The sequence below is a fragment of the Pleurodeles waltl genome, chromosome 3_1 (genome assembly GCF_031143425.1).
Source record: "Pleurodeles waltl isolate 20211129_DDA chromosome 3_1, aPleWal1.hap1.20221129, whole genome shotgun sequence".
NCBI classification, from domain to species: Eukaryota; Metazoa; Chordata; class Amphibia; order Caudata; family Salamandridae; genus Pleurodeles; species Pleurodeles waltl.
In genome coordinates this window covers 377,425,727-377,447,674 of record NC_090440.1, presented here as the reverse complement: position 1 = coordinate 377,447,674, position 21,948 = coordinate 377,425,727, and the positions used below count along the sequence as shown (strand labels likewise).

The 21,948-nt window shown below is 45.2% G+C and overlaps 1 protein-coding gene across 1 annotated transcript in view; it reads left to right on the top strand.

Annotated features, from left to right (window-relative positions):
• The window catches only part of HDGFL3 (HDGF like 3), a 407,249-nt gene that overhangs the window by 232,346 nt on the left and 152,955 nt on the right, over positions 1 to 21,948 (top strand). Inside the window, exons 3-4 of the mRNA XM_069222565.1 lie at positions 15,279 to 15,417; positions 16,089 to 16,238. Of these exons, the coding sequence (XP_069078666.1) occupies positions 15,279 to 15,417; positions 16,089 to 16,238 (289 nt within the window). The remainder of the gene's footprint in view (positions 1 to 15,278; positions 15,418 to 16,088; positions 16,239 to 21,948) is intronic.

Below are 21,948 nucleotides of genomic sequence, written 5' to 3'. Positions count from 1 at the left end.
TTCTGGAATCTGAGAGGGGCCACAAATTTCCTTCCACCCAGCGTTCCCCCACGTCTCCCGATAAAAATGATACCTCACTTGTGTGGGTAGGCCTAGCGCCCGCGACAGGAAACGCCCCAAAGCGCAGCGTGGACACATCACATTTTTTCATTGAAAACAGTGCCTACCTGTAGTTTTTGGCCTGTAGCTCAGCCAGCACCTAGGGAAACCTACCAAACCTGTGCATTTCTGAAAACTAGAGACCTAGGGGAATCCAAGATGGGGTGACTTGAGGGGCTCTGACCAGGTTCTGTTACCCAGAATCCTTTCCAAACCTCAAATAGTGGCTAAAAAAACGCATTTTTCACACATTTCGGTGACAGAAAGTTCTGGAATCTGAGTGGAGCCACAAATTTCCTTCCACCCAGCGTTCCCCCAAGTCTCCCGATAAAAATGATACCTCAGTTGTGTGGGTGGGCCAGGTGCCTCCAACAGAATAAGGCCCAAAACTTGTAGAGATACAGGGGATAGTACTGCGAGTTTATAAGGACATATTCTTTTATACATCTTTAGACTGACTCTGCTTTGGGGACCCACATACGTGAGGTGTCATTTTATTTGGGAGACTGAGGGGAACACTGGGGAGTAGGAATTTTGTGCTGGAGTGGTGATCGTACGAAGAAAAGTCAGGAAAATATGCTTTTTTTAAGCACATTTTGAGGTTTACAGAGGAGTCTGGGTAATAAAATGTTGGGGGATCCACGCAAGCCACTCCTCCCTAGACTCCTTGGGGTGTCTAGTTTTAAAAAATGTCTGGGTTTGGTAGGTTTCCCTAGATGAAGGCCGCACACAGGACCAAAAACATAGGTGCCCTCTCCCCCCCCAAACACAGGTAGTTTTGTAATATATCGTTTTGATGTGCCCACATACGTCCGTGATGTGCCAAACACTAAAATTTTGAAAAGAAACACACTTAGGTTATGTGAAAAAGACCCCTCACCCACCAACCAAGTTGGTGGCATGCTTCATCATCGGGGTCCCACCTGAGGCACCTAGCGTGTCATAGGTGTGCTGCGACGCCTGATTACAGCGGAGCAGGTTTGGTCATTTGTACCACACATACTGGTTGGATTTGGCACGAGGGTGAGTGATGGTTCAGTGGATCAAATTTTACTAACAAGAGCTTTCACAAAAATGAAAAGCACTGTTAGTAACTGAAAGGCAAAAAACTGAACCAATGACTCACAGCTCGTGAGCTGTAAAGCCGCGACAAGGCACCAACCGCTTTACAGTCCATTCACACAACTTTCATACATGACACACACAAGGCCATTCACACCGCCAGCCACGGGCCCAGCACATTACAACACTCACATCGACAGACAGCGCCACTCAAGGGCCCATCACTTACATACGCCTACATGCCTGATACAACAATCACACCAGCTGATGGGAGTGTGTGGACTGGTGTTTGGCTTGCAGTGTGTTGCAGTAGCCAACATCAAGTCAATATGTACAGTCTCAGCCAAGCCCCACTCCACACACAATGGCATCATATATATTTTTTTTTTAACAGAGGAACCCCTAACTGAGTAGAAAGAATTACAAAACAACAAACACAAAAGCTCTAACTAACAACATGACAGAAATGCTAACCATGAAACTAAACACATGAAAATACAAAACAGACATGAGTTTACACTCATGGTTGTTCCCAGAAATTCTTCTGGGTGTGGTAATTCTTAAAACAAGCACCGACACACAGCCCAGGCTTTGAAGGACAATCTGGGCAGTACATTCGAGTCTCCCTCCGGATACCTCTTCGAAAACACACTCTACATTTCTTAGCTGGAAAGTCTTTTTTGGGTGTGGGAGGAATGTGCTCAGCAAAGTGGCGATCTTTCAATCTAGCCACATCCTCCACCACTGCTTCTCTAGGAACTCTGGCCTGTTCCACCACAATAAGGCTCTCTATCACTGACTCCTGAAATTTCACAAATGTCATCTTTGAGTCTGGAGACCTATCCCTAAACACAATAAAAGCATTGAAGGTTGCTAAGTGGAAGAGGTGAAGTGCTAACTTCTTATACCAAACATAAGACTTACGAATAGCAGTATAAGGTTCCAACCTCTGGTCAACTCTATCTACACCTCCCATGTGCTTATTACAATCTAAAATGCACACAGGTTTGCGCACTTCAGCAACCTGGCCCCAAACAGTCACAGGGGAAGTACTCTCATCATGGATGGTACTTAGCATGTAGACATCCCTCTTGTCTGAAAATTTCAAAGCTAGCAGCTCCTCGTTCCGCAAGGCACAGCACTGTCCCCTCTCAAGTTTTTTACAGACAAGCTCCCTTGGATAGCCTTTCCGGTTAGAACGGATTGTGCCACAAGCAACTGTGTCCACTCTAAACAATTCCTTGAACAACTGCACACCAGTGTAGAAGTTATCTACATACAAATGGTGACCTTTGTTGAACAGTCGTCTACCAAGATCCCACACTATTTTCTCAGTAACTCCAAAAGTGGGAGGACAACCAGGGGGGTCAATATTGGAATCCCTACCAGTGTACACACGGAAACTATACACATATCCTGTCCTACTTTCAGACAGCATATACAATTTAATTCCATATCGTGCCCTTTTGCTAGGAATGTACTGCCTAAAAACCAAACGACCCTTGAAGAGGACCAAAGACTCGTCCACACTTATCTCTTTGCCTGGAACATAGACCTCCGAAAACCGATCTACAAAATGATCAAGGACAGGCCTAATCTTAAAAAGACGGTCAGAATCTGGGTGATCTCGTGGCAAGGCTAATGCATTGTCAACAAAATGCAGCATCCTAAGAAGAAGCAAATACCGATTACGACTCATGGTAGCTGGAAATATAGCTGTTGCCATCAAGGGACTAGTAGACCAATAAGAAGCCAGTGACGGCTTCCTTATCAACCCCATCAAAAAAGTCAAACCCAAAAACTTTTTTAGCTCCTCCAAATTTGTGTGAATCCACTGGGCAGCTCTAGAGTGTGGCCTAAGTCTAGCAGCGTTGTCCCTCAAATGCTGCTCCGCATACAAATTAGTCTGCTCAACAATCTCTTCCAAAAACACATCATCCATGAATAACTCAAAGAAATTGATAGGCATAAAGTTCTCTGTATTGGCGTTACACCCCGGGAGACCAGTAAAGGCAGGCAACTCTGGCTGCTCCATGTTTGGGGCAACCCAGACATCAGGTCTTCTAACGGGAAACCTTTCAGCCCCAGGTTGCTGCACTATTGGCACATCAATGTCCTCCTCTAAAACAGAACCTTCATCTGCACTGAGTGTGGCTTCATCATCAGAAGATTCCCCTCCAACAGAAACATCACTGCCAGAATCTCTGACTTCCTCCTCTGCCTCAGATGCAGAGTCCGTCTCATAGTCATGATCAGACTGTGACTCAAAAAGCATACCAACCACCTGCTGAGCGGTCATCCTGCGGCTAGCCATGATCTCTCCTGCTAAAATTAACTGGACAAATTCACCACCAACAACCAGCACTGTGTAAGACAAGTAACAAAGTGTAGCTTTGTTAGTAAGAGTTACAAACTCAAAAACTATACCGCTCACTTGCCTGAAAAAGCTTGATTCACCAGCAACTACACAGCAATCACCAATGATATCCCACTAAAAAGAAAGAAAGAAAGGCAAATTAGAAATAAGACACAACAAATATCATTGTGCACAAACCTAAGGACAATTTCACACACAATCCTGCATTTAGTACACCCCCTACAAACATGTCATTCATGCATGGCAACAATACTCCTTTGGAGTAAATTGTTTTTACTTACCTAAAACATGCAACTGTGCAAACTGCAGGTCAACCACCGCCAAAACCGCAAGGAGCCACAGCAAATAAAGCAAAAGCTTTGAACTAGAACAAAAAGGAGGAAAAGTTTTTTTATCACAAATGCAAAGACTTCTTCAGTTGACAAACACCCCACCATCAAACATTTTAGAAATTGGTGCCTAAGTGGATTCTGTCATAGGGGCAGATGGGCCTACTAAAAAAATAGGCCTGTCTGCCCCAAGGAAGCCAGAAAATACCTTTAGTACTGTGTCCCCATGGAGAGCGACCCTTGCCAAAGGGGACAGCCCTCAAACAAAAAAAAACAAAAAAAACACACACAACACTATCCCTGGTGCCTAAGTGGCTTCTGCCCCCTTGGGGGCAGGTGGGCCTAAGAAAATAGGCCCATCTGCCCCCAGGGGGTGTAGAAATGGCCAACAGGTCAATGCCCCCCTTGGGGGGGCGCCCCGTGACCAAGGGGACGCCCCCCCACAAAAATAAACAAATAAAAAAAAATCCCTGGCGTTCTAGTGGTTTCTGCCCCCCTTGGGGGCAGATCAGCCTAAAAATAATAGGCTGATCTGTCTCCAAGGGGTGCAGAAATGGCCTGGGTACATGTGCCCCCAAAGTGGGGGGCGACCCTTGCCCAAGCCCCCCCCCATCCACTAACACACACACACACACACACTATCCCTGGTGTCTACGTGGCTTCTGCCCCCCTTGGGGGCAGGTGGGTCTAGAAAAATAGGCCCATCTGCCCCCAGGGGGGGCAGAAATGGCCAACAGGTCAATGCCCCCCTTGGGGGGGCGCCCCGTGCCCGAGGGGACGCCCCCCCACAAAAATAAACACATTAAAAAAAATCCCTGGCGTTCTAGTGGTTTCTGCCCCCTTGGGGGCAGATCAGCCTAAAAATAATAGGCTGATCTGTCTCCAAGGGGTGCAGAAATGGCCTGGGTACATGTGCCCCCAAAGTGGGGGGCGACCCTTGCCCAAGCCCCCCCCCATCCACTAACACACACACACACACACACTATCCCTGGTGTCTACGTGGCTTCTGCCCCCCTTGGGGGCAGGTGGGTCTAGAAAAATAGGCCCATCTGCCCCCAGGGGGGGCAGAAATGGCCAACAGGTCAATGCCCCCCTTGGGGGGGCGCCCCGTGCCCGAGGGGACGCCCCCCCACAAAAATAAACACATTAAAAAAAATCCCTGGCGTTCTAGTGGTTTCTGCCCCCCTTGGGGGCAGATCAGCCTAAAAATAATAGGCTGATCTGTCTCCAAGGGGTGCAGAAATGGCCTGGGTACATGTGCCCCCAAAGTGGGGGGCGACCCTTGCCCAAGCCCCCCCCCCATCCACTAACACACACACACACACACACTATCCCTGGTGTCTACGTGGCTTCTGCCCCCCTTGGGGGCAGGTGGGTCTAGAAAAATAGGCCCATCTGCCCCCAGGGGGGGCAGAAATGGCCAACAGGTCAATGCCCCCCTTGGGGGGGCGCCCCGTGCCCGAGGGGACGCCCCCCCACAAAAATAAACACATTAAAAAAAATCCCTGGCGTTCTAGTGGTTTCTGCCCCCCTTGGGGGCAGATCAGCCTAAAAATAATAGGCTGATCTGTCTCCAAGGGGTGCAGAAATGGCCTGGGTACATGTGCCCCCAAAGTGGGGGGCGACCCTTGCCCAAGCCCCCCCCATCCACTAACACACACACACACACACACTATCCCTGGTGTCTACGTGGCTTCTGCCCCCCTTGGGGGCAGGTGGGTCTAGAAAAATAGGCCCATCTGCCCCCAGGGGGGGCAGAAATGGCCAACAGGTCAATGCCCCCCTTGGGGGGGCGCCCCGTGCCCAAGGGGACGCCCCCCCACAAAAATAAACACATAAAAAAAAAACCCTGGCGTTCTAGTGGTTTCTGCCCCCCTTGGGGGCAGATCAGCCTAAAAATAATAGGCTGATCTGTCTCCAAGGGGTGCAGAAATGGCCTGGGTACATGTGCCCCCAAAGTGGGGGGCGACCCTTGCCCAAGCCCCCCCCCATCCACTAACACACACACACACACACACTATCCCTGGTGTCTACGTGGCTTCTGCGCCCCTTGGGGGCAGGTGGGTCTAGAAAAATAGGCCCATCTGCCCCCAGGGGGGGCAGAAATGGCCAACAGGTCAATGCCCCCCTTGGGGGGGCGCCCCGTGCCCAAGGAGACACGCCCCCACAAAAATAAACACATAAAAAAAAATCCCTGGCGTTCTAGTGGTTTCTGCCCCCCTTGGGGGCAGATCAGCCTAAAAATAATAGGCTGATCTGTCTCCAAGGGGTGCAGAAATGGCCTGGGTACATGTGCCCCCAAAGTGGGGGGCGACCCTTGCCCAAGCCCCCCCCCATCCACTAACACACACACACACACACACTATCCCTGGTGTCTACGTGGCTTCTGCCCCCCTTGGGGGCAGGTGGGTCTAGAAAAATAGGCCCATCTGCCCCCAGGGGGGGCAGAAATGGCCAACAGGTCAATGCCCCCCTTGGGGGGGCGCCCCGTGCCCAAGGGGACGCCCCCCCACAAAAATAAACACATAAAAAAACATCCCTGGCGTTCTAGTGGTTTCTGCCCCCTTGGGGCAGATCAACCTAAAAATAATAGGCTGATCTGCCCTAAAGGGGGGCAGAAATGGCCCTAAAAGACATGCCCCCCAAAGGGGAGCGACCCTTGCCCAAGGGGGCGCCCCCCCATCCACTACACCCACAATCCCTGGTGCCTAAGTGGCTTCTGCCCCCCTTGGGGGCAGATGGACCTAAAAAAAATAGGCCGATCTGCCCCCAAGGGGGGCAGAAATGGCCAACAGTTCTCTGCCCCCTTGGGGGGGGCGCCCCTTGCCCAAGGGGGCACCCCCTCCCAACATACCTGCACAGAAAATATAATTCCCTGGTGATCCAGTGGTTTCTGCCCCCCTTGAGGGCAGATCCGCCTAAAAAGTAGGCCAATCTGCCCCCAAGGGGGGCAGAAATGGCCGTAACAAATTGCCCCCACAAGGGGAGCGACCCTTGCCCAAGGGGCCGCTCCCCGCCAACAAGAAACAGAAAGTACAACAAAAAAAAAAAATCCCTGGTGTCTAGTGGGCATTCCTGCTGCCCGATCGCAATGCGATCGGGCAGCAGGAATGCTCAAAGAGACACCGGGGGAAAGGAAAAGCCTTTCCTTTCCCCCGGTGCCTCTTTAGCCCAAACCCCCCACCCACCGGGAAGAGGAACTCACCTCTTCTCCGTTCGCCGCACAGGAAGCAAATGGCTTCCTGTGCGGCGAAATCCCCATAATGAAGTCAGCGCGCGATCGCGCGCTGACGTCATTATGGGGGGGTGGGGGGGTCGGGGGTGGAAGGGGAAGGGCTTCCCCTTCCATCCCTGACTTTGGGGGGGTGGGGGGAAGCACACAGAGGGAGCGAGAGCGCTCCCTCTGGGCTGTGTGCCGAGGACGTAGTGGTTACGTCCTCGGCACAGCAGCACTGTGCCGCGGGACGTAACCACTACGTCCGCGGCACAGAAGGGGTTAAGGGTTATTTATCGGCCTTGTCAGCCTTCATATGTCTTCCAGACCAACCATCTTTATTTAAGTCCCCTATTGTTATCGGATTCCTGAAAGGTCTTCTAAATAAATATCCTCCAAAGCCATTCGTTATGCCGCAATGGGATTTGTCCTTGGTCCTGACTTTCCTTATGGGGTCCCCTTTTGAACCTATGCATTCTTGCCCCTTAAGGTATTTGGTTTTCCTGATAGCTATAACATCAGCAAGGAGAGTGAGTGAGTTGCAGGCCTTATCAGTAAAGCCCCCTTATACAACTTTTTATGGGGATAAGGTGGTGTTGAGGACCAAGGCTGCTTTCCTCCCGAAGGTTGTTTCACCCTTCCATTTGGCTCAGGCAATTACTTTGTCCACGTTCTATCCTCCGCCTCATCCTTCCAAAGAGGAAGAAAGACTGCACCGTCTGGACCCAAAGAGAGCGTTGAGCTTCTTTATTGATAGAACAAAGGATTTCAGGCTGGAGGATCAGCTGTTTATTGGATACGTGGGCAAGAGGAGAGGAAAGGCAGTCCACAAGAGAACACTATCCAGGTGGGTTGTTCTTTGCATTAAAATCTGTTACTCTTTGGCAAAGAAGGATCCTCCTGAGGGCATTAGAGCTCATTCCACCAGAGCTAAGTCGGCCACTTCGGCCTTGGCCAGGGGTGTTCCTGTGGTTGACATCTGCAAGGCCGCAACTTAGTCGTCCCTTCACACTTTTGCAAAGCATTACTGTTTGGATTCTGAGGTTAGAAGGGACGGCCATTTTGCACGGTCAGTGCTGCAGGATTTCTTGGTTTGACCATTTAGGCACCCACCGCCGGGCGTGGTACTGCTTTGGGACTCTATTCATTAGGTGAGGAATCCACAGGTAGTTGTATCCATCAGAAGAACGAGTTACTTACCTTCGGTAACGACTTTTCTGGTGGATACATTAGCTACCTGTGGATTCCTCACGGTCCCACCCGCCTCCCTGTTGCCTTTCTGGTCTTTCCAAGTAATCCTTGAGTGCGCTCCTCTTGGTCTTTGAGGGTGCAATAGATGTTGTATATAATATATTTATATATATGTATATATGTATATATCTTTGTGTATATACTTGATGTGTGTATATATTTTTAAAAAAGAGAGAGTTATATATATATATATATATATAAAAGATTTACAGTTATTCATGCAATGTTGTGTATTTTTACAATATAATGGGATGTTGCCTTGCTCTTTCATTGCATTGCCTGGTTGTTCTCATGCACGTAAAAAATGATTGGTACTGACGTCCGCACGTCGTCGAGGACCTCTTATTGCCTGTATGACGTCAGACGGCGTCGCGTGGGCTAGAGTGACGTCCTCGTCGACGTGCAGAGACTAGTAAGAAGATTTCCGTCGAATGCTGGCGCCATGGGAGTATTCATTAGGTGAGGAATCCACAGGTAGCTAATGTATCCACCAGAAAAGTCGTTACCGAAGGTAAGTAACTCGTTCTTTACGTAGATCTTCCTTGTTGACTGTGACATCTACTAGAGATTAACCCCTTCTTCTCCCTTTTAGTGGAGCTTTCTGATTCCTCACTCTGCCATGGAGCTGCTCAATTTGGCTCTCCACCTCAGGGTCAAAACCTTTTGGAATTATTGTTTTTTTCCTGTCCTCCTATAGCAACATTTTCATTGTTGTCGTTCAGATTGTTGTGTGATGTAAAGTTCATGCTTCCACAGCCACCAGTTACTTGACTTGTAATTTCCACTAAAGACAAAGGTCCAGGTCTTCACCTGTATCATTCATTCTGCCAGGATTGCCTAGACTCTACTGTTTGCCTATTTTTCAAGGTGTGGTTAAGCTGGAGGTTTGGCAGGGAAACCTCTGCAGGGTTTTGCCAACTTCCAGAGAAGGGGAGCAGTAAATACCAAGAGTTACCTGAGTTGAGACATCAGCTCTTATCTGAGCAAATTAGAGTTGTGATCCATCCCACATAAGATTTTCTATTAACACTAAAGAGACCTCAGGATACTTTTGAGTGCATGCGAGAATCTCATGATCAGTGTCCTAGTCAGATTGGGGAAATTACCTAGAATACCAAGAGGAAAAACCCTTATTTCAGAGAACAAATAAGAGGCTTTAATTGAAAGTCACTTTCATAAGCTTGAGTGGAGTTTGGTTGACCCATGATTTTACATTCATCTGGTTTATGGTGATACATATTCAGAAGAGCACACAATAGTTGGACGGGCTCATCTGTTAAAGTATATTCAAGCACTGATGAGTTTGGTAAGTGATCGGAGCTTGCAGTATTAGCTGTAGTAGATGTGAGCCTATGTGGAAAAGAGTCCATTCTAATAGGAGAGCCACGTTGTTGGATACAGGAGAGGTACTTGGTATAGCATCTGAAATTACCACTGTTACAGACATTATTCCTGCTTCCAAAGTATCAGCAACAGGTAGTATCTGTTTTTTCTCAGGGCGTGGCTTTTCACGTGTGATCTCTTCCAGCAGTACATCAGTATTTGGTTTGCTGCAGTTTTGCTCTTTATTCAGCAGTTCACAGCTGTTGCAGGCTGGTTGGCAAACAGCATGCTTCAGCCGCTTCATAGGGGTAGTCCCAGACCCCCAGTTGATAGAATTGGCTTCAGATGCACATTTGTTAAGGTTGCTAACTGCTACCTCCTCATCACTTGCCACCAGAACAGGCACGAGCTCAGGTGTAGGCATGGTAAGTTCTTCTTTGTAAAAAACCTGAAACATAATGGAACAGCTACACACCAGTAGATCAATTTTGGTATGCAGGACAGGCAGGGGGCTTTCAGCAAGGCTCCTGTTATCATCCAAAGAGACTACAAGGCCTTCTTGATAAACATGATTAACTTCTTGATTCTGTGTAAGTCGGTAATTAGCTTCTTTTTAAATTTGGAAGTAGTTGAAGTCCTGGTTGCTACAGTGCTCTGTATCTTAGAGACCGCTTCCTCTTCCGCTCACCCACCGATCGCACTATGTGCTTTTGTTGCTTTTGCCTGTTCTCTGTCTTGCCATTAAGATTCCTCTAAATTTATCCACTTGCAGTAGTTGCAGCCATCACCATTCAATTCATTAGTTTATTATAAATGTGCAATAATCGCCGAGGAATAATGCTTCGCAAAAACGCTGTGCGGACAGTCATACTTGGAAATGAGAGCAGAGCACCATAAAATTTTGCTTAGCAGTTTAAAGAGCAGTTGTGTATAAAGCTCTTAAAGCAAACTAGTTCACGTTCAAGTGCCAAGGAAGCCAGACCAGGACAAGCTTGTGTCCTAAACAGACAACTGAATTCTTTGCTCACTTTAGATTTGATGGAATTGGAGCGAAAGCATAACCATGAAAAGCATAAGCCAAAAGCTGGCAGGCATGAGATCAAATGAAGGTTTTGGCTTAAGCAAGAAGGTAAAAAATGGGCTACACACATCCGGTTAGATTTGGGTCCACAAGTCTCAATTCCATCTCCTCTGCTATATGCATAAGTTGGTGGAGGTGAGCAAAGGGGACATGCTGGTTTACTAGATGTACATTTATGAACGTATATGAAGGTATAGATTAAATAGGTAGGAGATATATGACTCACATTCATGACCGGAGGAAGATATTGTGCCCTGGATGTGGGAGAGTAAATTGGTACTCAGTTGCTTAAAAAAAATGCAACTCTTGCAATAAGAGCGGGTACCCCTCTACACTTTCTTTTGATTGTCTAAGTTTGGCTCACTTTTGTCACCCATAGCAAAAAATGTAGTTGTATAGTTTGGTTAGAAATGTACATGAAGAAACAGTTCTCTTGTCTTTCTTAGGTGCCATTAAGAGCAGCTATGTAAGAGCAAGCATTTGCTATGCAATGGGTCTCGCATTTGCTCGACTTAAAGCTATTAGCGTTCTAAAGTATTAACCGGACTTTTATTGCCACATAAAATGAAAAGTAAAACAGTTTTACATAAGCGACCCGATTTAAAGCACCAAGCCATGAGCATGAAGGAGCACACAAAATGAAACCGAAGTTCTCTCGCAGTCAAACGTATTGGCAAATGTGCAGCGAGATCACGCTGCATATCAAATAAAAAGTAGTCCAGAAACCATGCTGAAAACATGGAGCCTCGTATGTTTTCAGTAGTTGGCCAGTGCGCTTGAGGGGAGCTAAACACCAGAAAAAGCATGACATATGCAGGGCTTCATGAATAAAATCAAGCAATTTTTAAGAGGCAAGTCCACGAACCAACGGAATTGATGGGCGTGCAGTGAGCCTGGTTGAAAGCCCACAGAGCGATTACAGCAGGCTAGAGTGCTTGCGCGCTCAACCCTAAAAATGGGTAGTAGTAGGAAGAGAAGAACGCACATCCCTGAGCACGCTGTATCTGGGGGCAAAATGAAAGTAGCAAAAAGTCTGCGAAAGCGAAGGCAAAATGAAGGAAACAAGAGGGAGATGACATTAACATAGGCCATATTACGCCTGGCTGTCCATGATTATAATATGCATGGTCAGTGAAAAACTTTGAACCACAATATACATGCACAATTAGTGACCAATTGGTACTGTGGCAGAAACATAAAAGCGGAGTGGAACTGGCCAAAGCGGCCATGCATCTGGCTGTTCAAGGGGTCTTTTTTTCATCATGCATATGAGTTTAACTAAATAAATGTCAAAATTCTGCGTTGCCCCAAAAATTACTAAAATAGAAACCAAGGAAAAAGAATATGAGCAGCTAAAGACAGTATGTGCAACACCAAAGTGTAATTCTAACGCCCATGAGACCTACTGCCTCACGAGTTAAAAGTAAACATAAGGAAAGTTACCTCAAATTGTAAATAAGTGGCTAGATATCTGAGAACACTCCGGGCCGTGATACGCCCTATCTGTAATACAAGGCAATAACATTTACAAACAAAAACAGTCCAAAACCAAATGTAAATAGAAAAGGGGAAAAATGCGTATGCCACCGTTACCTTGTAAAGAAAGTAGCTGTGTGTAAAGTCTGTGCAGCTCAAAGTGCCCGCTATGTTGCAGCGTTCTTGCGAGGTCTAATTCTTCCTAGTCTTGAATTTTTCAAGTAAACTTTATCAGGGTTTACCAGCCAACTCCATCCAAAGACTGCAGAACATTCAAACCACAGTAGCCATACTGGTAATGTGAAGGTCTTAGCTGGACATCAGTCAGACATCAGCAGCTACCAGTCACAGATCAGATAGAGTTTAAGATACTTTGTTTAACCCACTAGTCCTCCAGGATAAAAGACCTTTGTGTTTGAAAAAGGTCTTCAAAAGATGTGTGTTGAGGAAGGCTAAAGAGTCTGAATGCTGAGCTCAAATTCACTACTCCCAGAAAGCAACAGCAAGGGGCTTTAGGGCCTGATTTTGATTTTGGCGGTCTGACTGCTGGACTGCCAATACGGAGGTGAAGAGGATGCTGCCAAACCTGCAGCCTCCCCACCGCCGTATTATGAAGTTCCTGCTGGGCTGGCCGACAAAATCAGTGCAGCAGCATTGGCTTCAGCTCTCCGGGAGAGCTGAGGCCAATGCCACTTCACTGTCGGTGCCTCCAGCACACTGGGTATACCATGGCAGACATTGAGCATTCCGAGTGTGCTGACGAGGGCCTCATCCCCTGTGGCCCCGTCTTTGCCTTTCTGCTGGCCTTTTCTAGGCAGGGTCCCCACTATGGAAGGTCCAGCGGAAAGGCACTGCCGTGCTTGACCATGGCTTGTACCGCCACTAGCACAGCAGGATCCACATTCCTGCAGCAGTGGCTGCAGTATTATTGCGTCCCACCAGCATCCTAATCTGGCGGTCGGACCCCCAAGGATGCGGCAATCAGACCGCCACCATAGTTACGGCTGGCCTATTGACCTCTGTACTTGTAATCCTCCCCTTAGTCTGGTAGAGCTGGGGGCTAGACTCAGGAAACACTTTCCATCATGTACAAAACTTTTATTTTCCAAACAAAATTTTCAGTACAAGGCTGCTGCTGTTCCCGAAAGCAGCCTCATGGATGCAAATGTGCAGGAGATATTACCGGTTAATCAAGGCCCAAAAGGCTGCATATATATATGGGAAAGGAAGGTGCCTAGCAGTGAATTTAAGTGAGGACATACTATTTTCTAATAAAGGGAATAGTGATGCCTTATCTCAAGTTTAATGTCTTCTTTTGGTTCATAGACTACTTATGTTTTGGCGTGCTGTCCTTTGATTTCCCTTAGTGTTTAAATTTGTAATTGGCAGGTATATTGGTGGAGGGATTTACAGCAGACTGGTACCAACTACCAGAGTTGGTTTATGACATTGTTACCTTTCTATTTTACCTTATGAACGGGATTAGGTTTTTCACCTTGACGGACAAAATCGTAAAAGCATTAACCAAGGAAGATCATATGCATTATACTGAAATATAAAGAGAAACAGGACCAATTTAAAGCTATTGTAGGCAGCTGCCTTATAGCACCGGAACAAGAGACTGTAGACAGAGCACTACATTGAATCCAGCAAATGGCCTTGCTGCTAGGAAAAGCGTCCCAAAGAATGTTCTCATTTTGGCTCTAGCGGTGAAAATCCATGCACCTGGGCAAATATTAGTAATCTGCAAATGAAGACTAAGGGGGTCATTCTGACCCTGGTGGCCGGTGACCGCCAGGGTCACCGACCACGAGAGCACCGCCAACAGGCTGGCGGTGCTCCCAAGGGCATTCTGACCGCGGCGGTTCAGCCGCGGTCAGAAAGGGTAAACCAGCGGTCTCCCGCCGGTTTACCGCTGCCCCATTGAATCCTCCATGGCGGCGGAGCGCGCTCCGCCGCCATGGGGATTCAGACACCCCCTACCGCCATCCTGTTCATGGCGGGAAACCCGCCATGAACAGGATGGCGGTAGGGGGTGCCGCGGGGCCCCTGCAGTGCCCATGCCAATGGCATGGGCACTGCAGGGGCCCCCGTAAGAGGGCCCCACAAAGTATTTCAGTGTCTGCTTTGCAGACACTGAAATACGCGACGGGTGCAACTGCACCCGTTGCACCCCTGCAACTACGCCGGCTCAATTCTGAGCCGGCGTCCTCGTTGCAGGGGCATTTCCGCTGGGCCGGCGGGCGCTCTTTTGGAGAGCGCCCGCCGGCCCAGCGGAAATGTTTGAATGGCCGCCGCGGTCTTTTGACCGCGGTGCGGTCATTTGTCGGCGGTACCTTGGCGGACGGCCTCCGCCGTCCGCCAAGGTCTGAATGACCCCCTATGTACGCTGTTATATTGTGCAACTATGTCACTTTAAGCTTACTTGCCTTTGTTCACTCATAACTTGTTGAATGAAACGTTGGGTCTATGCTCACTGTTGGACTATTGTTTTGTACCTGCAAAGGAAATAGAATGCGGGGTTCACCTGTTTTCTAGATCCATATTTTACAGATGTAACCCTAAATTATTTATTTGAAGTTGCTCTTAAAGGTATTTACATTTATCTTATTTTAACAGAGTTTGCAAGGGGAGTATGGTTGAAAGACTTTTGTACAAAGCTGCTAGAATTCTTGTGTGCTGGAGTTAACTATTTCTTTTTATCTGTATTTCTCTGCAAACATCTGGACTAGTGGCCTAATTGCTCATTTTGCACATTGGAATTATTGCCTACCAGATTCAATCGCCAAAGTAAATTATAGGTAGACACAGTAACCCATCCTTCCTGCCCATCTCCTCAAACAAATACTACATTTTTGTAGTGACTCCTGTTTGTCAGAAACATCCTCTTTCCCTACAATGCTTTTGAGTGAGACCAAAAGAGACATGTGTCCCTATATTTCAGGTTTGCAAAGCCAGAACCAATTAAGGAAAATGATTTAGTGAAAGCGGAGATATTTGTATTTACTTAAAAGGATATATGCCTGTTTTAAATTGTTAATGTGCTTCATATCTGTTTCAATGCAGAGCATTTCTTGGCCCAAAAGACTTGTTCCCATATAAGGAATATAAGGACAAATTTGCCAAGTCAAACAAGCGAAAAGGATTTAATGAAGGCTTATGGGAAATAGAGAACAACCCAGGAGTCAAATTTACTGGATATCAGGTGAACGCTTTATGTCTTTGTTCAGAGACAAACTGGGTGGTCCGGTTGATAAGTTTTAGCCAAACATAAAGGAGTGTGTGTATTTTGAGAAGTTATGGTAATGTGTACTCAAATGAGATTGTCACTGCAGTACTCTTTTACGTCTGGCTTCACAGCACAGTTGTCTGCAATACAAATCGTTTATGTAAGGTGGCCTTTAGCTTGACCCATGGGCATAATACCGTCTCACCTCATACTATTGGCTGTGTGGCGTATCCTTTTGCAGCCTATACACTGTTTAGTTCTAACACTGTAATGCATGTTAGTCTACTTTACATTTCAAATGTATACTGAATCATTACATGCTAAATTCTTTATCTCGTAGACAGACAAACAACTATTTTCTGGTTTGTGTTTCTTTACTGCAGCAGGCTTTTAAAAATATTTTAGTCTGTACTAAATGCAACCACGACCTATTGGCTTTGCCAATACTTGTTCTGAAGAGGTTTCCAACTGATCTTATACAAAACCCTTAGAAATATTCCTTTCAGTTATCTAGAGTCCACTTTCAATATTTAAGAACATTCAAGCGAAAGATTCGATCACCATATTTAGCTCAAAACCTACATGACTAATTGTATTTTCTTCTTTTTAAATGGCATTTGAAAATTTTATTTTTTATGATTTTGTAGGCAATTCACCAGCATAGCCCTTCTGAAATGGAAGGGGATGGAGGACATGTGGCAGACGAAAGCAGTGAAGAAGGTAACAAAGTAGAAGATGGAGAAAGCAAGAACAAAAATGAAAAAGGCACTAAGAGAAAGAAAGCATACAATTCAAAGGTTGTTCTTTTTTGCAGATTCTTTTAGGCAACAAATATGTTGTAAAATAAATAATTGCTGTACTTAACTTAAAATCAACTGCACTTAACTGTACTTTTCACAGCATCATCAGCGCAGAAAGGCAGTGTTTGTAAGTCTGTCTTTCTAGAATTACCAGCTAGTGCAGCTGAGGGTGTCTTCATCCGCTATGGAAGGAGAAACTTTAGTAGATCTTTGTGACTGGGCTGAATGTTTGCATTGTTCACCATTCCATCTATCATCAATTTTTTTGCTTTTGTCACCCTAAGTGGGAAGGGTATGCCTAGACGTGGGTCCCATGCTCACTGCACCACTGGATATAAGCTAGACTTGCTGTTGAGGGGTTATACCCTGAAACCGGTTCCAGAATGCTTGTTTCCAGTCCAAGGATTATCTCGCTTGGTTGTTCGGGCTGTACTGTTCCCATGGGGAGCAGGGTCAAGACCGATTTCCATATGGCTGCGTCCAAAGTGGGGTGGCTTGGGGGGGGCAAAAGAACAATGAATGTTCTTTTTGCTGTAGTTTACAGGACAAGCATTTTTACATACTGCTTATCAATAAACATATCAAACATCAGTTCTTATAAGTATTCAGACAACATTAATAGCTGAAAGTCCTATGCTTTTGCCTAAAATCAGTGCTACATGCATTTTTCAAATAAAATTAGGTGGATACAGCTTTCTTCTAATGCTACAACAGTTTTATTTTTCAGTACTTGAATGACTAGGTGATGAAAGCCCACTCATGTTAGAAGGTCACTGAGCCAACCATGATGAAGACTCTTAACAGCCGAGGTCTCTCCAACCCCACATCCAGTGCCCCGCTCCCACATAAACTGCTTGTTCCTCTGCCTCCCCTTTTAATGCAATCAGATTACAAATAGAGAGTGACCAGTAATACGATTTCATAAATGTATACATAACAAAAACATATTGATAGAGAACTACATATTATTTGATACACCATGAATAGTGATGTGTCTTGCATTAAAGTTGCATTTAGTTTTGTATTTTTCTAAATTGGATGTGGAAGGGGAGTTAGTGTTGTCAAAAAGCCAGCAACAGGTTCAAGTACAGGTGACCAGCTCATTAATCTAATATGTCATTGTCCTCCCCTGGTATAGACAAAGTACATTGACCATCATATATATTATTATGGTTGGTTGGACTTGGCACATAAATAACTGCAACTGCACCCAGTTTGTTAAATGGATCAAATATGACAAGACAGTATTTTTTACCTGCTTCACAGCTGTCTCACCCACAGGTCCTCTTTACGTGAAGTAAGGCTCAATATAATTTCTACAAGATCTGTAAATTGCTTACCTAGAGTCAAAACGTTGTGGCTGGTCAAGTTTTCTAAGCTAATTTCTTAACATTGATATATTTTCTCCCTCAGTGTAAGTTGAGAGTTTAGAGAAAAGACAAGTAATGGTATTGCACTCTTGGGATTGTTTCTGTGTCCAAGATGTGGTGGAAGGGGAGCTTGATGATCTGGTATAGATATAACCAGACACTAATTCTAGAAGCCTCATGTCCTCTTAGCTTTTAAAACCTGTTTAAATGGAATTTACAGTTTAGTTAAGATGTTACCGAAAATCAGCTATCCATGTTTCATACTCAATTGAATCTATGATGCAGGTACATTCTATGCAGATTGGAATGTACCTGCCATTCCAAGAGAGTTTGCAACTCACAGTGTAATTTAAGTAGAATAGTAGTTCACAGAACCTACTTAGAGACCATAAACTGAAACTTCTGTCTTCTGGGAGTCTGCTTTAATGAACTGAATTGCTGCCTTTTAGGCTGTTAGAGCAGTTTGAAAATAGGCCAGATGTGAGTGAGATGCCATTTATGAATTGTTTGTCTGGGTACACATTTGTGTCCTTTTCAAGTATAGCTTGCGCATATGAACTTAACAATCTCTTTTTGTTGGGAATAGATTTTTAAAAATCTGAGAATACTTATTGATTTACATCCACTCCTGCTGGCTTTTACCTTAATCTCAAGAACAAAGTGTCCATGCCTTCTTGCCACCATGTTTGGACTAATGATATGCCATTTATGTTCCGATCCCATTGTTAGGGATGTTAATTTACCGTACCCCAGGGCGCGCAGGGTATTTTATTAAATCTCTTGAGCAGGCATTGGCACCCAAGATTATTAACATGACATGGGGGAAGACGCAGTAGCCAGGAGTCTTCTAGAAACATTAATGTCATTTGAGCCCTCTTTGACTCCTTCTGGCCCTACACATTAGGCTGGACATACAATTGATGTAATATTTTCCATCACACCCACTGCTCCGAAAGCTCCTAGATGAGTGGTATGGTCCGACCTCTTTATCTTACCTTTTTCGTGGTCTCTCCTCATCCATAAGCCAGTGTCCAGTAAGCTAACAAGTTTACCTTCTTGTGCGTGGAACAAAATCCCAATCCCAGTGGATCACCTTGCTTCCACAGCTCCCTGCCTCTCGGGTGAAATTGTAGTAGATAAGACGCCAGTAAACAATTGGCTCTCCGCTACAGCAGACAAGGTGGCCCCTGCAACGTGGTCCCAAAAAAACCCAGTCTTGTTTCACCTCTGCCGCTTGGTTTACAACAGAGCTAATGGTTGAAAGGCAATCTTGTAAGAGATTAGAATGCAGATGGGGACAGCAGTACAAAAGTGAAAATAATGTTCTTTACTCTGCACCATTCAATGTACTTCGCAACAACCTTAAATTAGCCAGAGGCAATTATTATTCCAAACTGGTTAATGAGGCTAGGAACAGGCCTAAGGAAATCTTTAAGATTGTATCACACTTTTTATATTCTTCTATGTTTGCTCCGCCTTGTACTGCAGATGGAAACCTGCGTAGCAGGCTGAATACCTTTTAGGAGGAACAAAATTATAATAATTTAATTGAACCTTAATGCTCTAAGTGATAGGGAGTCTTTCACACTCTCTGACAACCCCTCAGTCTTGGTGTTGGGGGACAGACAAAAGTGTTTTCTGCCTCCATCAGAGGACACCCTAAAAGAATACTTCCTGAGTTGCAAGTCTGACTCCCCATTTTGCTTCAGATTATTGACATAATTTGTCCTATTTATCTGACACTGTTTACTTTAGCCTTACGCTCAGGAGGTGTGCCTAGCGCCTGGAAGACAGCTGACGTGGTTTCGCTGTTGAAAAAACCTAATGCAGGTCCAGCACTTGTATCCACTTTTCGCCCTATCTCCTCCCAGCAGCTGCATAAATCTTGGAGAAACTGGTCAACACTCTGCTCTCTCAATTTGTAGAATCCAGACAAAACTGAAATGTTGCTGTTTGGCCCTAACCCCCTGTCTGGTTGATTGGGCTGCTGGCCCACAGATTGCCAACCTCCTCCTCCCCGATGAATGTAGCTAAAACCTTGGGGGTTTTATTTGAAAGTGGTCTGACTATGAAGAGGGAGATTGCTTTTGTAGTCAGGTCTTGCCTCTCGATGCTAAGAACTCTGATTTTTTTTTTTTTTTTTCTACTTTGGGATGCTCAAAACACTGTAATTCAAGCCTTGATGTTATCTTGGCGGGACTACACCAAATCCCTTCATCTTGGCCTTCCTGACTCCTTGACACATAGCCTTCAAGTGGTCCAGAACACCACGATTAAACTACTATTTAAACTCCCTAATCAGTCGCCAGTAACAACCTTTCGCAACCAACTTCAATGGCTCCCTGTTAATAAAAGTGTCATCTTTAAAGCTATAATGATCGCCCACCGCCTGCTACATGATGCTGGCATGAAATACTTGAACTTAACGATACACAAGTATCATCCTCTGAGATCTCCGTGCTCCATGAAAGCTCATTCTTGAGGTGTCCCCCGATTTAGGAAAAAGAGTGAAGGGGGCTCTTTCTTCGTAGCAGCGCCGCTCTGCAGTTAAGAAATACCACTAATGGAACTGCATTCATGAAAGTATTAAAAACCCAATTTTTCCAGCTATTAAGGCCTCTATCTACCTGATCTGTGACACTCTTCAGTAGCTGTGCGCTATAGAAGTGAATGAATTAATTCATGCATTAAGGATGAGGTTCTCACTTCTAGCACATTAGCCCAACTTGGTGCCGCCTGTGCTTATTACCAGTGATCTGGAGTTCTAGTTGCATGCGGTAAGCTTTAGAGTGCTTCAGGGTACTTGGTCCCTGTATTTACCTTCTCGATTTAGCCATCAGTAGGCTGGTCTGTTCAGCCTTAATTCCTCAGATGGTGTGCCCCAGACCTGATGACACGCATTAGTCTTTTCAGTGTGAGGTTCCACAGTTTTTGAGTGCTGCTCTGAAGATGTCTTAACCTGAATTGCACATTGAGTTGGTGTCTTATCTGGTCATGTTGTAGACCCTTTGTGTATTCTTTCACATTTTCCTTCCTCATGAATGTTTTTATGCTCCTTTTCACTGCAAATATGCTGAGAATCCACCACATGAGTTTTGTGGTAATAATGATGTTGGTAATGGGATATTAGACAGTGGGTTGTTTGCTTTGAAGTGTTCTTCCGTATTCACTTTGTGACATCTCTGCTCAGCAGTAATGCAACTCTTAATGACAAAATACCAAGTTTCTTTTTATTTTGGTTCTCTTTTCCTTTTATTTTCTGTATTGCTAGTAACTGGTTTCAAGTTATACCAAGTGTGCAGTTAAAAAATGTCCATAACTCATCTTCTTAAAGCCAGCATGGTATTCTTTTTGCGTTAAGATTGTCCAATGGTCTCTCTTCCTTAGGCTTCAGCAGATCCATCACAAAGGCCAAATTTAGATTCCTGTACACAATTTATTTAATGGCAGTCAGTGTAACAGATATGGAAGTTAGAGCCTGAGGGAATTGAAAATCCCATACCATGTTTCTCTGCTCACGCTTAAAATTACTGGCTCTAATCCGTTAAATATGATGGCGTTATTCTTCTTTCTCCAGTTCTCAAATTAGTAATCTTCATTGTGCCAACTCCACAGGTTGAGCCATCAAATAAGGGAAAGTGACAGTTGTGCCAGTTGGAGAAAAAATTTCTTTAGGCACTATGTGGGAAGCATGTTCTCATAAATTGTTAGAAAAACACTGTGACCCTTGTTATTGGGGCTAATTGGACATGTGGGACAGCATCAGTGCACCCTGATTACCTGTACATTGAAAGGAGGTACTCAAAATGTGCTCCTTACCCTGTTATTTGGGAGTGGCTCCTTACACCACAAAGCTGCAAAATATATGGTGTGATATATGATCAGTAGATGTGAAACTGTTGTGATATCTTGAATAGCTTAGGTATGCATGAAGGGGAAATCAGGTATATGATGTCAGCGTGAGTATGCTTTGAAATGTTAACTGAGTTCTGCCAAATGTCTTGTAGATAGAGCAATTGTAGTTAGTAATGACAAGCATGAACAACAGAACTGGAAGCAGCAGCATTTCAATATAATCAATTAATACCTATTTTCTATTATTTTTTTCTGCATTTGAATAACGTCTTATCATAACTACAGCAAGTTAGTCATAAACCGTATTTTCTCTAGCAATAGAGTCTGCCAAATTCCTGATCTTACATTATTCCTTGGCTATCTGAATGAAGGTTGTACACCATCATTTTTTCCAAACAATGGCACATATTTCTATCTTTCTTTTTTTAGTTCTGGTATTAGCCTTTTTGATTTAAATAAAGTAATATGTATAATCTACTACT